General features: G+C 39.6%; 1 protein-coding gene across 5 annotated transcripts; it reads left to right on the top strand.

Annotated features, from left to right (window-relative positions):
- The first annotated feature begins 366 nt into the window (after nt 1-366).
- On the top strand, nt 367-15,024 carry LOC120717504 (nectin-2-like). Of its 5 annotated transcripts, none has more exons than XM_040005563.1 (7): nt 367-983; nt 4,489-4,830; nt 4,947-5,249; nt 6,376-6,469; nt 12,160-12,314; nt 14,391-14,490; nt 14,975-15,024. In XM_040005563.1, the coding sequence occupies exons 1-7, from the start codon at nt 842-844 to the stop codon at nt 14,979-14,981; spliced, it is 1,143 nt and encodes a 380-aa protein (XP_039861497.1). In that variant the 5' UTR covers nt 367-841; the 3' UTR covers nt 14,982-15,024. The 5 variants fall into 5 exon arrangements, with proteins under 5 accessions (XP_039861497.1, XP_039861498.1, XP_039861496.1 ...); XM_040005564.1 differs by lacking the exon at nt 14,975-15,024 and adding an exon at nt 12,445-12,520; XM_040005562.1 differs by lacking the exon at nt 14,975-15,024 and having other exon boundaries at nt 14,391-14,613.
- Nucleotides 15,025-16,245: the final 1,221 nt, after the last annotated feature.

The raw sequence follows: 16,245 nt of genomic DNA, 5'->3' as shown, positions 1-16,245 counted from the left end.
TCCCTTTACTACGGTTCGGAGCCGCGGACCTTCAGTAATAGTAATAAATCACACAGCAATAGTACATTTATGTAGTTGTAAAAAGCATGATAATATATTAAGTAATCCAAAGTATTCAGAATACGTTATTCTCATTGAGTAACGTAAAGGAATACGTTACAAAATACATTTTGGGGCATATATTCTGTAATAATAATAATAATAATAATACATTTTATTTGAGGGCGCCTTTCAGAAACCCAAGGTCACCTTACAAAAACAATAAAAGGAACAGTAGTCATAAAATACATAAAATAAGTTAAAATTACAAAACAGAGCGTGACAACAGATAAAATCAGCATTAAAGCGAATAAGCCAGTTTAAACAGATGTGTTTTGAGCTGTGTCTTAAATACGGAGAGGGAGTCAATATTTCTTAGTGCAGGAGGAAGAGAGTTCCAGAGCCGAGGAGCAGAGCGACTGAAAGCTCTGTTCCCCATAGTAATAAGGTGTGAGGACGGAACAGGAAGATGAATAGCAGATGATGATCTGTAGTGGAATACATTTTAAAAGTAACCTTCCCAACCATGGCCATGGACCTCTCGTCCTAGGTCAGCTGGCTTAGACTCATGCTTATCCCGTGTCTTTCATTTCTGTGTGATCATAGCAAAACAAGCGGCACCTTCCGAAAACAACGAAAAGAATGTAAAATCATATGATGTTTGTCAAATTTGACTAAGTATCCCCCCCCTCCGCATTCCTACATTTGACTTTGAAAGTAACCTTTGCTTCCTGTTTGAACCAGTGGGCGTGGATAGCCGCAGCAGCAGCAGCAATGAGCAAACCACAAGAAAGAAGACCAAATGAAGCGGACAGAGTTACATGTTTTGTTTATGTTTTCACGGACAATTACTATGACAAGTCAGTGCCACTCCATGTTTTCCGTGATACCCTGTCGTTTGGTGATAATATCTGCGTTCCTGCTGACCAGAGAAGCTGCTGACGGTATGTTGAAAGTTTTTTGTACACGCTTGGATCGGCTTGAGCTGAAATGAGATAAACTTGCATGTGTCACAACGGACGGGCAGGGAAACGTGAAAATGAAAAAAGTAACTGCTCATTACCAATGCGGGTCCTGGTGGTGGTGATGTAGAAACATCAAAATGATGGGATATCTGGTGGATTAAGAGTGTGTACAGATTATAGCTCTACAGTTTAAATATGTACAGTTCTATTCATTTTCAGGACAGTTCATATAAACTAATAAATTCCCACTTATGCGTGACCCCCCCCCCCAACTTCACCCACAGTTTATAAAATAAAACAAAAGAGTATGGTTGAGTTTTGTTTTGTTTTTGTTTTTTGTGAGAGGATTTTTCACATGAGATAAGATTATAGCAATTCACTGGGTAGGAACAGAATTTAGATATAACTCGAAAGATCTTCATGGTGGGTGATGTTACAAAATTATGTCATTGTTACATTATCAGCTCAGTACACAGCCAGGGCCTGTTGGTTTTACCTTGAGTACACAAGGACGTGGGAAACTAGCAAAATGTTTTCATTTACCTTTCAGTAGTTTGTCAGCAAAGTCACACACAAAGAAGGCAATCATCTAGTCTCCTGGAGTTGCATAAATGAGAATTTTAAGATTCTTCTTTTTCAATCTGCTGTGAAAACTTAAGCAATAGTAAGGGTGTGTTTACTAAGTCAATAGCTGGAGCAAAGTATAATCCAGCTAGTCTACTTATTTTAGTAATATAGCCATGATTTTTGACTGTCTGTATTCAGATTACTTAATACCTAAGGTGTGCTTTATGTTAAACGTGATATACAGTGGGGCAAAAAAGTATTTAGTCAGCCACCGATTGTGCAAGTTCCCCCACCTAAAATGATGACAGAGGTCAGTAATTTGCACCAGAGGTACACTTCAACTGTGAGAGACAGAATGTGAAAAAAAAAAAAAAAAATCCATGAATCCACATGGTAGGATTTGTAAAGAATTTATTCGTAAATCAGGGTGGAAAATAAGTATTTGGTCAATAACAAAAATACAACTCAATACTTTGTAACATAACCTTTGTTGGCAATAACAGAGGTCAAACGTTTACTATAGGTCTTTACCAGGTTTGCACACACAGTAGCTGGTATTTTGGCCCATTCCTCCATGCAGATCTTCTCGAGAGCAGTGATGTTTTGGGGCTGTCGCCGAGCAACACGGACTTTCAACTCCCGCCACAGATTTCCTATGGGGTTGAGGTCTGGAGACTGGCTAGGCCACTCCAGGACTTTCAAATGCTTCTTACGGAGCCACTCCTTTGTTGCCCGGGCGGTGTGTTTTGGATCATTGTCATGTTGGAAGACCCAGCCTCGTTTCATCTTCAAAGTTCTCACTGATGGAAGGAGGTTTTGGCTCAAAATCTCACGATACATGGCCCCATTCATTCTGTCCTTAACACGGATCAGTCGTCCTGTCCCCTTGGCAGAAAAACAGCCCCATAGCATGATGTTTCCACCCCCATGCTTCACAGTAGGTATGGTGTTCTTGGGATGCAACTCAGTATTCTTCTTCCTCCAAACACGACGAGTTGAGTTTATACCAAAAAGTTCTACTTTGGTTTCATCTGACCACATGACATTCTCCCAATCCTCTGCTGTATCATCCATGTGCTCTCTGGCAAACTTCAGACGGGCCTGGACATGCACTGGCTTCAGCAGCGGAACACGTCTGGCACTGCGGGATTTGATTCCCTGCCGTTGTAGTGTGTTACTGATGGTGACCTTTGTTACTTTGGTCCCAGCTCTCTGCAGGTCATTCACCAGGTCCCCCCGTGTGGTTCTGGGATCTTTGCTCACCGTTCTCATGATCATTTTGACCCCACGGGATGAGATCTTGCGTGGAGCCCCAGATCGAGGGAGATTATCAGTGGTCTTGTATGTCTTCCATTTTCTGATGATTGCTCCCACAGTTGATTTTTTCACACCAAGCTGCTTGCCTATTGTAGATTCACTCTTCCCAGTCTGGTGCAGGTCTACAATACTTTTCCTGGTGTCCTTCGAAAGCTCTTTGGTCTTGGCCATGGCGGAGTTTGGAGTCTGACTGTTTGAGGCTCTGGACAAGTGTCTTTTATACAGATGATGAGTTCAAACAGGTGCCATTCATACAGGTAACGAGTGGGGGACAGAAAAGCTTCTTACAGAAGACGTTACAGGTCTGTGAGAGCCAGAGATTTTCCTTGTTTGAGGTGACCAAATACTTATTTTCCACCCTAATTTACAAATAAATTCTTTACAAATCCTACCATGTGAATTCATGGATTTTTTTTTCACATTCTGTCTCTCACAGTTGAAGTGTACCTCTGGTGCAAATTACTGACCTCTGTCATCATTTTAAGTGGGGGAACTTGCACAATCAGTGGCTGACTAAATACTTTTTTGCCCCACTGTAAGAAACAGATGCCAAGCTACAGCAGACTAAAACAAGACCTGAAGTCAAGACCTGTAGATTTTATGATTTGAAAGGCACCTAATATCATTTATATAGTTTCTGTAAATAGCACAAGTTTTGTTCATGTTTATTTCTTGTCAGGTCAGTGGACTGAATGTGAAAAAGAAATTTAGCACTAAAGACCGTCTTTAGTAGCACTTTTTTTCAATTTTGAAATAAAAACATTTAATACTACCTCTTGTTCCCCTCAAAATCTGAAAAGCATTTCCATATTTTCAGTGTATGTTTGAATTATTGCATCCTTATCATGATAAAGTATGTGAGGTGAACATGGTTGGGGATGAAATAATTTCTGTCTTTCTAATGAGATCTTCAATGTAGCTTCAAAGTAGCTGTTAATATCAAATTTAGTATAATTAATTGAGGACCTTTTATTTTGCGTAAATTAATTTCCATGTTTTTTTCTATTAGGCCCATCTATGGCCACTAAATAATCACAGTAGGAATATTAAATAACCTGAAGAAACGCATAATGCAGTGTTATTTTCAATTCAATTTCAGTTCTTGTTGCCAAGAGTGGCATAACCAGTAATTAGATTTAGGGGGAAAATATGATCAGGTAGGTTTGAACAACTTTTTTCCCTTAATAAATAAAATCAGCATTTCAAAGCTGTATTCTTTTTTTTATTCATTTGGGTTATTCTTATTTAATATCTGAAATATTTAACATGACAAATATGCAAAATAACTAAGAAATCAGGAAAGCAGCAATTTCTTTGTGATAGCACTGTATTTCTGTAATTGACATAGTGTTACTCATTCAGACTAATCCAAAACAGCTGACTGGCACATCCAGGCACATGGTCAGGGAGAGCTTGGTCTGCTTTTGCTTTGTTTTCTATTTCTATTCTCACTCAGGCACTTTTATTTAATTGTTGAAAGTCAAAATAATGATCAAGATAAACAGTCAATTAAGTGTGTGGTTTAAGTGTGAAAATCTTCTTGGATGCTCTTTTGTTTTTACTTTTTCATCTGTGATCTGATCTTTCATGTACTTTCCAGCTCTCCGGGTGATTGATGGAAGTGTGACAGTGGAACAAGGAGGTACTGCTATCTTACCGTGCCATGTCATTTATACCAACGATGACCTGACACAGATTACCTGGCAGAGGAAGACGAGAGAAAAACCTCGCAATGACAATTTCCTAACTATCCTACCCAGAGAGGGAGTGCAGTTTGTCAATGGACGTGATGATCGATTTAAATATATCGGGAATTTTAACAACAAAAATGGAACTCTCCAGTTATCCAATGTTACCCTGAAGGATGAAGGCAGCTACACATGCATCTTCACCTTGTTTCCCAGTGGAAATCAGAAGACTGAGATACCTCTGAACTTGCTTGGTATGAAAAAACACTTTATTTAAAATATTGTGGGTGTTTGTGTGTGAGACAGAGACAGAGTTACTTCGACCATCCTGTATGCATGTTTATTTATTTGTGTGCTGTAACTCTCCTAGTGCCTCCTTTCACAAATATCAAGGACAACCTTCCAACTTTGGGCACTGAAGAGGTTTTATTTGCTACCTGCACGGCTGCTGGATCGAAGCCTCCTGCAGAGGTGAGGTGGCTCACTGGTGCTTTGGGAGACAAAGTGAGGACGACAACAAATTCCACCCAGTATGACAACGGTACGACTACCACAGTCAGCTCATTGTTTGGCGTTCCTACGAGAGAGATTAACGGTCACCAGGTCCAGTGTGTCATCAGTGGTGACTCCCTGACTAAAGAAGAAAGTCTGCCCTTCACCATACAGGTCTACTGTGAGTATCAGCTGCGGATGTAGTTTATTATTTGTCTTTTGTTGTGTCACTGTTGATTTTAGAATTTTAATTGTTTAACCAAGTTGTAGCATGTCTGCCACTATGAACCCCCCCCCCCCCCACACACACACACACATGCACCTTGTACACGCCGTTTCTTTATCACAGTATTTTAATTTACATTTTCTACACTGTTATTTGCTTTACAGCACTGTCCCCCAACTCTGTCTATGCTGTCCTCTCCCTGTCCGCTCAGCGTTTTCTCCCAATGCACCATTTTGCTGCTGTGTAGAAACAGGGGAGGTATAATTAGATATTGGCTGTCAACTGTTCCATCCTGCCTCCTCTGGCACTGCAGCTATGTCCAGTCTTACTTTTTTTTTCTTTCTTCATATGCGATTGTGACATTTCCCCTGCTCTCATGACTTTGTCTCCTGGTTGTGGCAGTCAATATTATGTCACAACAGATTAAGAAAGAATTTCTGCAAGATAAGTAGAGCAAAAGTCAAGACAAAATGAGGATATCTAGGTTGATACAAAGGCTACTGTTACGCCATTAGTGTTAAAGACTAAATAATACTTAATGTGGGTGTTTTGTTTTTTGGACTGTCAGGTGAAAGACAAAATACCAAGTACCAAAATAATCGATCTTTACTGAGGTCAATATACCTCAATTTGGAGTTTTTGGCTACCTTGAGTGAGCTTAGTTTACCTGAACTGAGGCATCGAAAAAAGTCAAAACTTAACACCCATTTTGTCAGAGACATGCTGACTGTCAGTAGCTACAGTTAATGGACTGAGCTGTGCCAGAAATCCAAGGTAATGCCGGTGATGACATAGAGGAATGCTCTCTCAGCTGAGCTTCATCCCTCAATACCAATCCATGACCATTTCAGTGACACAGCACTGTCCTGCAGTGTTACCAACCTTCAGTTTTTTTAGTTGAAGGTGTTTGTAATTGAGTCAGTGACGTATTTAAATCACTATGAAGGGATCACTCCTTGATCTAAATGACAAGTAACCAAGATTTATGGATTTGCGTGCCATAATAGGATTCAAACATATGTGAAATCATTAATATTTCCTTAGTTCAGGATTAACACACTTTTCTCTATATCTTCTGCAGTCTCACCCACAGAAGTGAACATTAGAGTGATTTCAGAGGACTCGTTTGAGTGTGTGACAGAAGCCAACCCAAATGCAATATTTAACTGGAGCAGGTAAAGTCATTTGAATAATTACTGTGTGTGTGTGTGTGTGTGTGTGTGTGTGTGTGTGTGTGTGTGTGTGGTAAGTGGCAGGTCAGGCAGGACCCAAACACAAAGGGAAGTGGAAGAGGCAGCTCAAAACTAAACAGTACAGGCCAGGAGGAAACCAGGACTCTAGGAACTAGAAAACAGAGCAGAAACACAGCAAATGGGAACAAATCGACGAGGAACACACATTACGCATGACGAGAGGATGGGCAACAGGTCATAACGAGCGATCGTGGCTCAGGAGTTGGCAGTTCGCCTTGTAATCGGAAGGTTGCCGGTTTGAGCCCTGGCTTGAACAATGTCGGTCATTGTGTCCTTGGGCAAAACACTTCACCCGTTGCCTACTGGTGGTGGTCCGGCAGCCTCGCCTCTGTCAGTGCGTCCCGGGGTGGCTGTGGCTACAATGTAGCTTGCCATCATGTGTGAATGTGTGTGTGAATGGGTGGATGACAGGATGTGTAAAGCGCTTCGGGGGTCCTTAGGGACTAGCGCTATACAAATACAGGCCATTTACCATAACACAGCTGTACTAAAGAAGGAAATAGGAAATAGGAAAAAGGACTGTAAAAACGAAAACAGGAAGTAGGATAACACAGAGACTATGTCACAGAGGCTTGGCAGAGGAACCAGGGAGAAACAAGCATGGGGACATGACTGACTGGAGAGACAGAAATGGAACAGCAAACACTGAGACAAGAGAAAAACAAATGTGAAGATGAGACTGACTAAACACAGGAGAAGACAATGAGGAAGAAAAACTCAAAAATCACACAAAACGGAAGACTAAGAGAAACATACTTAATAGATGACATACAAATAACCACAAACCTAAGAATCACATAAACTGTACAAAAACTGGTCACGTGTAAGAGTTATTCTCATGTCAAACTGCTTCTAATGCAGCTGTGTAAGATTATTTCCATAAATGCAGCAACTGTCAAATTTGATGTAGCCTACTCCTATGGAAAAGATCACAAAGTAAATTAAATAAAAATTCTGTTAAAGCTGGGCAAAGTTGGATACTATTGCATTAGATACTTGTGGTGACTCCATAGTGTAGTAGTTTACACATTCGTACGTGAAATCTCGCTGGTTTGAGACCAGGAGGAGACCTCTGCAAGCTCAAATATTCAGAGTCATCCACTGTCGCGACTGCTTGTGAAAAGGGAAACACTGAAAGAAGTATTACATAATTGTGTTTGTGAAGTTTTTTTTTTTTTACCTGAATAGACTTGATGCCATAAGTTTTGTTGTTGGTGGTGGGGTTTTTTTTTCCTTTCAATGACAGTGAGCTCTTTCCAGGAGATAAATGTGCAAACACATTTGAATTTTAGTTGAAGATGCTCAGAGAATTCTAGTCTTCAGCATAAACTATAGGAATCCCAAAGGCATGGCTGTTAATGTGTGGATGGTCCGAACTGAGTGAATATTTTTTTGTAAAGTTACACAAAAAAAAAGCGGAGGCCAAAAATCCAGAAAGTTTCAACAACAAGAAAATCCAATGATTGAGAATGAACATTGTGTTGAAAGTCAAGCTAGCAACCCAACCAAGAGTACAACTCCCCTTGCTGACTAGTCCCATGATAGGCCTACCTGTATCACTCAAACTCATCAGCTGTTGTTGGTTAACTAACATTTATTGACAACCTCTGACAACATGCAAAAAAGAAGTACAACAAAATGTCCACAACCTAGGCTATAAAACAAGCCTATAATTGAAGACTGCTACTACTAATCATTCTGTGGTTTAAAAGCAAAAATAAAAATAGTGGTTCAACCCTCCTTTTGATGATATCCAGTTAAACATATCTGATCATCTTTTCTACTCAAGTCAATGTGCAGTGACAGGATAGGAAAACTGCATTCAAAAAGCCACATAAAATGATCTGCTGTAGCCTATTGCAATTGCTGTGCAATAGTAAAGAGACATTGTGACTTGACTGAAAAAAATGTTGCAAATAAAAAGAAAAGTGTTTTGTCATTGGAACTCTGGAGGATTGCACAGGCCGTTTTAGATCAGCAGACAGAAGCTGAAAGAAAGCAGGAGACAAGGCTAATCAAAAGGTATTGGCTGAAGCATTTGTTTATCCTTATCCAACCCTTTTCACAAAATATCTTTTTGCATGCAGCTCCTGTACACAGGGCTCGAAGCAAATAATAAAACAAAGAAAAACCAAACAAACAAACAAACAAGAAAAAAAAAAAAACTTTCCACCTTAGATAAGTAACTACATCAAAGCAAAAGAATCAAGAGGTTTTTTTTTTTTTTTTTGCTCTTTTCATTCTTGATTTATATATTTTTCTAATACTCTATTTTTAAACATATTTTTAAACAAGGAAAATGAACTACACCTTTTTAAATCACTGTCATAACTATTCCACAGGTTAACTCCTCTAACAGAAACACATCTCTGCTTTATATTTGTCCTCATCTCTTTTTTTTTAAAAGAAATCTGTTCCCCTTAAGTCATATTGACTCTCTCTGACTTTGAACTCTCAGTAACTGCATGTCTTTGCCGTGTGGGAGGAAGCCGGAGTAGCTGGTGAACCCGTGAACTCGTGCAAATATGAGAATAACAAACAAACTCCCCATAGAAAGGCTGGACAGAGATATTTAAAAAAAAAATAGAAACTAAATAATGAATCATCTGGTCTCGTGGTGTACTCAAAATCCAAATTAAATGATTTTTAACTGCCTGTGCCAGAAACTAATATTAAAAAAAAGGTTTTTGTGCTTTTGTTTAATATTACTTTTGGCTTATTTAGTGCTTTTCTGTTATCATTTTGCTTTCAGTTGTGTTGTGTTAAGTCTTGTATATGTCAGGGCTCTAGACTAACATTCTTCTTAGGTGCACCAGCACAAAAGTTAGGTGCACCCAAGTCTTTCTACCGCATCGCTTAACACTGCAGTTTTAAATGTTCACTTTTTTTTTTGAAAATTGCTATCCATGCAGACAATATTGATTTGTAAAAAATTTAACTAACAATCTTGTCAACACAAAGTTCTTTATTTGGAGCACAGTTCTACAAGAAAGATAAGTTACTGAAAAAGTGCTAGTGTTTAAAATTTAAACTTCAAACACCTCAAGATGTATTAAATAAAAAGAAAATCTAAATTAAAAGGGCCTTAAAGTGTCTCAAAGGCTTCAAACCGAGCATCTCAATATCTGAACATCTGAACAGCTTGATATCTTATGGAATGTCCTCCATTGCAGTCCTTAGGTGGCCAACTTGAATGTGTCTGCGATGACACCTATAAACTGGGTGCACGCAACATCATTACTGTATGATGGGTTTACGTTAAAGCCATTTTCTTGTGAAGAATTTTTTTGGACTTGAACTTAGTGAACAGAATTTCTTCTTTGGCAATATTGTAGGCAATGTTAAACGTAATCATCATCTCGGCTTCCTTTGACGACCTGTTTACTGCTGCCTGCCACTGAAAGGCAGTGGGGAGAGGGGACACTGGGGCAGTGCATTTATCGCAGCATATAATCTGTTTTCTGGATACACTGTGCTTTTTCAGCATTTCAGTCTGAAACGTATTAGCAACAGTCCCAAATGCAGTATTGCTGGTGTTCTGACAAACCATGCTACTTTGGCAAAACCTCCTACCTTATGTACTTTATGCACATGCGCAGAAACAATGGGTATGATAGTTTGTCAGGTAGCATGGATTCCCAGAACATCTGGCCATGGTCTTTCCACACTCATGACAGTAAATGCAGTGCATCACGTTGTCAGCTTTACTGTATCTTAGCCAGGGAAACTGGTCAAGCCACTCTGTTTGAAATTTATACACTTTCCCCCTTTTACTTTCAGTGGGCTCTGGCTCGGAGTCAATCGTATGTGGCTCATTATCTGATGCCCCCTCTGGACTAGTGTTAGACATAACCTAAGAGCTTGATGGTTCCGTGTCAGAACACTGGCTATGAATTTCAGACGGATCAGGCCTTAACAAAAAAGTTATAATTCGTTGTCTTCATCTTTTCTCATTACCCACAGTTATATCAACTTCTATCGGGCCTAGGCTACTCACCTCTCTCTATCCGCCTGCACTTTCAAACGTACACATGTAGGCCTATAGGAATATCTGTACCACGGCCAATCAGAGAGGTCCCACCCTTGACTATCTCTGATTGGTTTAGAGCACGATATAGGCATATTGTGTCTGTTGTTGACCACACGGAGACTTTTTTTTCTTACTCAAGCAGCTGGTTGCATTGGTGCCATTGAGAAATTAGAGCCCTGCATGTTTTCTATCCTTTCCCAGTGTTTCCCTCAATGTTAAGTTGGTATATGTAGGTTTTTATTTAACCTTTGTATTATTTATTTATTTGTATTATTTCCTTACTGTTTTATTTTGATACTCATTTTTTCTGAGCTTTGTGTTCCTTCACTGTGTTTGTGTCTGTTGTGTCCATCTGTGTTTAGTCTTTCTACCTACCAGGGCAGGACTGGTAATCTGGCATACCAGGCATTTTCCCAGTGTGCCAGGACATTTCTGGGCCGATGGGTCAATATCATTTTTTTTCTTTGTCGTCAATATCATTTTATAGCCTACAGGCTGGCTGGTGGTCCACTGCCACTAGCCCTACAAGCACTGACTGCCACTCATTTATTCTTTTTCATTACTGACACTGGATTGCCTGATCAAATCTCTTAACAAGACCGGCCGGTCTCCTACCATCCACCTTGTAGAACAGAAGTTTACTGTGTAAGAAACCTTTGATAAAGATGGACAACCAAAAGTGAAAAGGTGGAGCTTTAAACGCTATGACAGAAAAAGAAAAAAGAAACTAGAAATTAAAATGTATCAAATTAACTAAAATGTTAGCTGCTGCACCATCAATCCTATTACAAGCAGTGACTATTATAAAGCCTTGGTAGTCACATAAAGGTGTTGTTGCTAACACTGTCCATGGAGAAATGCATGACAAGGGACAGTAGTCCCAAAAATGGAGGGAGAAAGAAAGAGAGGAAGATGTAATTATGGTGGTAAGAAAACAGTTGGAGGGAATTAATTAGGAAGTTAAAAATTTAAGTAAACCCATCACCATGAGCCACTGCTAATAGCTAAATACACATGTATACATGAGTAAAATAAATTATTTTTTCCTTTTTGTTGTGTTTCAGTATTTGGATCTTTATTCTGCAATCAGTAATGGCTGTATGAAGTTTCATGAAGCATTAAAGCTTTTCATCCACTTGGTAAACTCATGGGCCAAAGCTGCATTGTGCTTCACTTGCTCTACTGTGCCAACAAGTGGACAATAAATGTAAAACAGAGTGAATATAATAAGATGGTGTTGATTTGAGTAAATGAATGATCTTTGTTATGCCCAAACATGAATTCTAAGCTTAATAATATGGTGTTTATTTTTATGATATAATGGTGGGATCAAAAGGGAAAATGGAAACAATTGGGAGAAGGTTGTGATGTGAATGTACCTGGCTGCCTCTACCCCCTCGGATCTTGTTTTTCAGGGAGTCATGTAATTAGGTAAAAATTAAATAATGTAATGTTTTGGTGTGAGCAAGGAAAGTGCAACACAAAAAGCTAATGACTAAAATTAATTTGCATTTTTTCAAAACTCACATTTTTTTTCCTTCTCTGTACATTTCATGTAGAGTCTTGTTCGTGTTTTTTCCAGATCTGGACAGTCTTTGTCACAGCCTGGTGTCAAAGTAGATGGTGCAAAGCTACAACTGCTGAGTCTGACCTCTGATCTAAATGGCCTCTACCAGTGTGAAGCATCTAACGCATATGGACGTAAACATGGTCAGCTCTATGTGCATGTTGCAGCAGGTGAGGTCAGCTTGGATTTAGCTGTGCAGTTTGTCCAAATCTTTCAGGATTTGTTTCTGAGTTTTTATTTGAGCTTTTGCTGGTGTTGCTTCATTCTGATCTTGTTCTTGTCATGGTCGCTGTGTGGCAGGCAGGAGAAGGACCCAAGATGCAGACTCACAGACACGGGGATAAACTTAAAGATCAGTTTTAATGCTGGCTTAAAGGTGAAACACAAAACAGTACTGAACTAAACTGGAAAAACTAAACATGAGCTGTACCAGGAACCACGGGGAGAGTAACACACAACATGAGGGAGAACGCGACGCCGAACAGAGGGAGACGCAGACAGAAATACACAGAGGGTTAACGAGGAAAGTGGGAACACACGGGGAACACAGCTGACACAGATAACCATAACGAGACAGGGCGGGGTGAACATAACACTGACGGGAGACGGGCAGAGTCAAACAGGAAGTACAGAGGTTCAGACAGGAGGAGAGAGCACGGGGAGAACACAGACATAACAGGCTGGGGAAAACATGGAATAAAACACGAAAGGGGACAAGGGCTCATGAATACATAGAGGGGCACACAGGGGGTGAGAGTCACAAAGGGAAAGCACACAGGGAACAACATAACAGGGCAACTCAGGAAACAGAACCTAAACAGGGAACTGAATACAAAAATACAAGAGAACTAAGAATACTGGGCCAACACGGCCCAGGACCATGACAGTTCTGAACACCAACTAGCTTGAAGAGTTCGGCTTAAAGTATAAACAGCATGAAACTGACAAGTGAATGAATGGATGACTCATGCGCCACTCAGTGCAATACATCGTTTTAACTCAGGCCACCATTACAAGCTCAAAACATGTACCAGCTTGCATTGTTGGGAAGGTTACATTTAAAATGTATTCCACTACAGATTACAGAATACATGCCCCAAAATGTATTTCGTAACATATTTCGTTACCTTACTCAATGAGAGTAACGTATTCTGAATACTTTGGATTATTTAATATATTAGCAAGCTGTTTACAACTACATGAATGTACTATTGCTGTGTGATTTATTACTATTGCTGAAGGTTACTCGCATACCAATACCAACTAAATCTTAACATAAAATGAGTAACGGTAGGGTGGACATTAGGTTTTTGCAGCGATCTCCTATAGAAAAATATTCTGTGTATATATAAAACAGGTCCGCGGCTCCGAACCGTAGTAAAGGGACCTCTGGCTAATACGTCGGGTTCCGTGTCGGGCTCCGTGTCGGGCTCATAGCCGAAAACTTTACTTTGTTGTCTGGGTCAACTTTGCCAGTGAGAGACATTGAAAGGCTACTCCAATAGAAGAAAGAAGGAGAAAAACATGAACACAGTGTACATTCGAGTCTGAATAGCTTACTTACAACTGGGCTACACTGACCATGAGGTTACATTCTTTAGGGATATGCCTGTAACACTCTGCCTATTGCCTTCATATTAAAAAATTTTTTGAACAATATTTTTTTTAAATATTTCTTTGCGTCATTATGCGGGCCGCAGGTAGAGTTGACATGGGCCGCGAGATTGAGACCCAGGCATTAGAGCCTCTTAATGCGTGTTTTGTTTGGGTTTCCACTGGCATGGAATTACCAAAAATAGAGAGGGGACAGCCTAACATATGAAACAGGAAAAGACCTCCGTGTAATCCCTTTATGTCAACAAAGTAACTGTATTCGGAATACTACCTTTTTAAACGGTAACTGTAACAGAATACAGTTACCCATATTTTGTATTTTAAATACGTAACGCCGGTACATGTATTCTGTTACTCCCAAAAACTGCCAGCTTGCTTCTTTCACGGTCATATTAAGTTTGTCTTTTATTTTTGTGCCTCACCTGCCAGCAGATGGAAGTTTTTAAATATGTTGAGTCCAGGTGTAGAATGATTTAGGAATATAGCCAAGCCACCTGAGGTGTCCTATTGCCATTTAGAAGACTTGCAATATTGTCTGAGTCATCTAAATGTGAAATATAAAACTAAAAGCCATGAAAGGGAAAGAGAACAACATTAGTCTAATTATATTCTTCCTTCTTGTGTCCCTGTAGGAGCATGTTCTGCTGCTTGGGCCTTATTTGGTATTTTGCTTACTCTGAATGTGATTGGGGTTGCAGCATGGTGCTTCTTTAAATCTGGATGTTTTCAAAGGTACTCGGAACAGCAACACTTCATACACTTAATATGTAGTTCTCCTGATATTAAACCATATACACATAATGTTCAAATAGGTCTAAAGGTTTTTGATCATTTGAAATAAACAATCAAATGCAATAGAGAGAAAGACTGTCAGCTTTAATTGTAAGTAACAGTATGTGTGAAATGTTATACATATATACAGGGTGGGCCATTTATATGGATACACCGTAATAACATGGGAATGGTTGGTGATATTAAAGTCCTGTTTGTGGCACATTAGTATATGTGAGGGGGCAAACTCCTCAAGATGGGTGGTGACCATGGTGGCCATTTAGAAGTCGGCCATCTTGGATACAACTTTTGTTTTTTCAATAGGAAGAGGGCCATGTGACACATCAAACTTATTGGTAATGTCACAAGAAAAACAATGGTGTGCTTGGTTTCAATGTAACTTTATTCTGTCATGAGTTATTTACAAGTTTCTCTTTGTTCACAGCCATTGACATGTCGAAGAGGTTAACACGTGAGGAGCGGATCGAAATTGTGTTGATATCTGGTGAACGCAGTAACCGGGTCATTGCAGCAGATTTCAATCCAAGACACCCTACGAGACCACCCATCTCCCATGCTACAGTCAGCAAATTGCTTGCTAAGTTTCGTGAAACTGGTTCAGTGTTGGATTTGCCAAAATGTGGACGCAAGAAAACTGTCACTAATGAAGAAACATCAGTGGCTGTCCTAGCTTCATTCAGCAAGAGCCCACAGTGTAGCACTCGCCACATGTCACTGGAGAGTGGCATTAGTCGAACATCCCTTCGGCGGATATTAGCTACTCACAAATGGCACCCTTACAAACTCCAGCTACTGCAGCATCTCAACGAGGATGACCCAGATCGGCGCACAGAATTTGCAGAATGGGCAAAACAAAAATTGGTGCAGGACCCTCAGTTCAGTGATGAGGCAAACTTTTATGTGAATGGTGAAGTTAACAAACAAAACCACCGCTATTGGTCTGACACTAACCCACATTGGATGGATCCCTCCAAGACTGTTGGAACAACAAAAGTGATGGTTTGGTGTGGTATATGGTCTATGACTTTGGCATTGTACTTCTGTCATGTAATCTTTAGATAAACAATATTTCAACCCAGACATTATACAACTTTGTTTATTATAACATAGCAAAAAAAATTAAATTACTGCAATTCAGCAAGTAATAATTAATATTAATCGAATTTAAAAAGTAAAAAAAGACATATCACACTTGATTTGGGACAGTGACATTGTAGACCCTCTGCTGAATTGCTCTCCGTCCTCTAAAAGAAACAAAATAACAAATATGTTAACTTCTTCCTTATTCCTTGCATTCATTATCTTGTTTGCCATCTATTGACTGTGTCAAGTGCCATACACATTATGAATAAATTTGTTTCCATTTTTATCACTTAACTTGGCCTTCCACTTTGAGATGTAGATTGGTATAATGAGCCCATAATATGTGCTTCAGCTTCTGCCTGAAGTGTTTGCTCAGTTGACATCTCCATCAGTGATTAATAAATTCCCTCAAGAAGCGTGCATAATCTTCTCCCAGAAACATTTTGTTGAACATTATTCATGAGCACTAGAAATGTTGCAATAATGAAAACGTGTTCTTCAAGGTGACGCAATATAAACTCCAAATTATTTCTACCATTTGCAGTTTGAACAGCTGTCGGAAAACAGTTGTCAAGCTCTACAAAGTACTGAAACAGTTCAGCTGATGCCATT

Source organism: Simochromis diagramma, unplaced genomic scaffold, assembly GCF_900408965.1.
Source record: "Simochromis diagramma unplaced genomic scaffold, fSimDia1.1 OVJJ01000501.1, whole genome shotgun sequence".
NCBI lineage: Eukaryota > Metazoa > Chordata > Actinopteri > Cichliformes > Cichlidae > Simochromis > Simochromis diagramma.
Note: the sequence above shows the minus strand (reverse complement) of the source record. Positions and strands in the feature narration are given on the sequence as shown.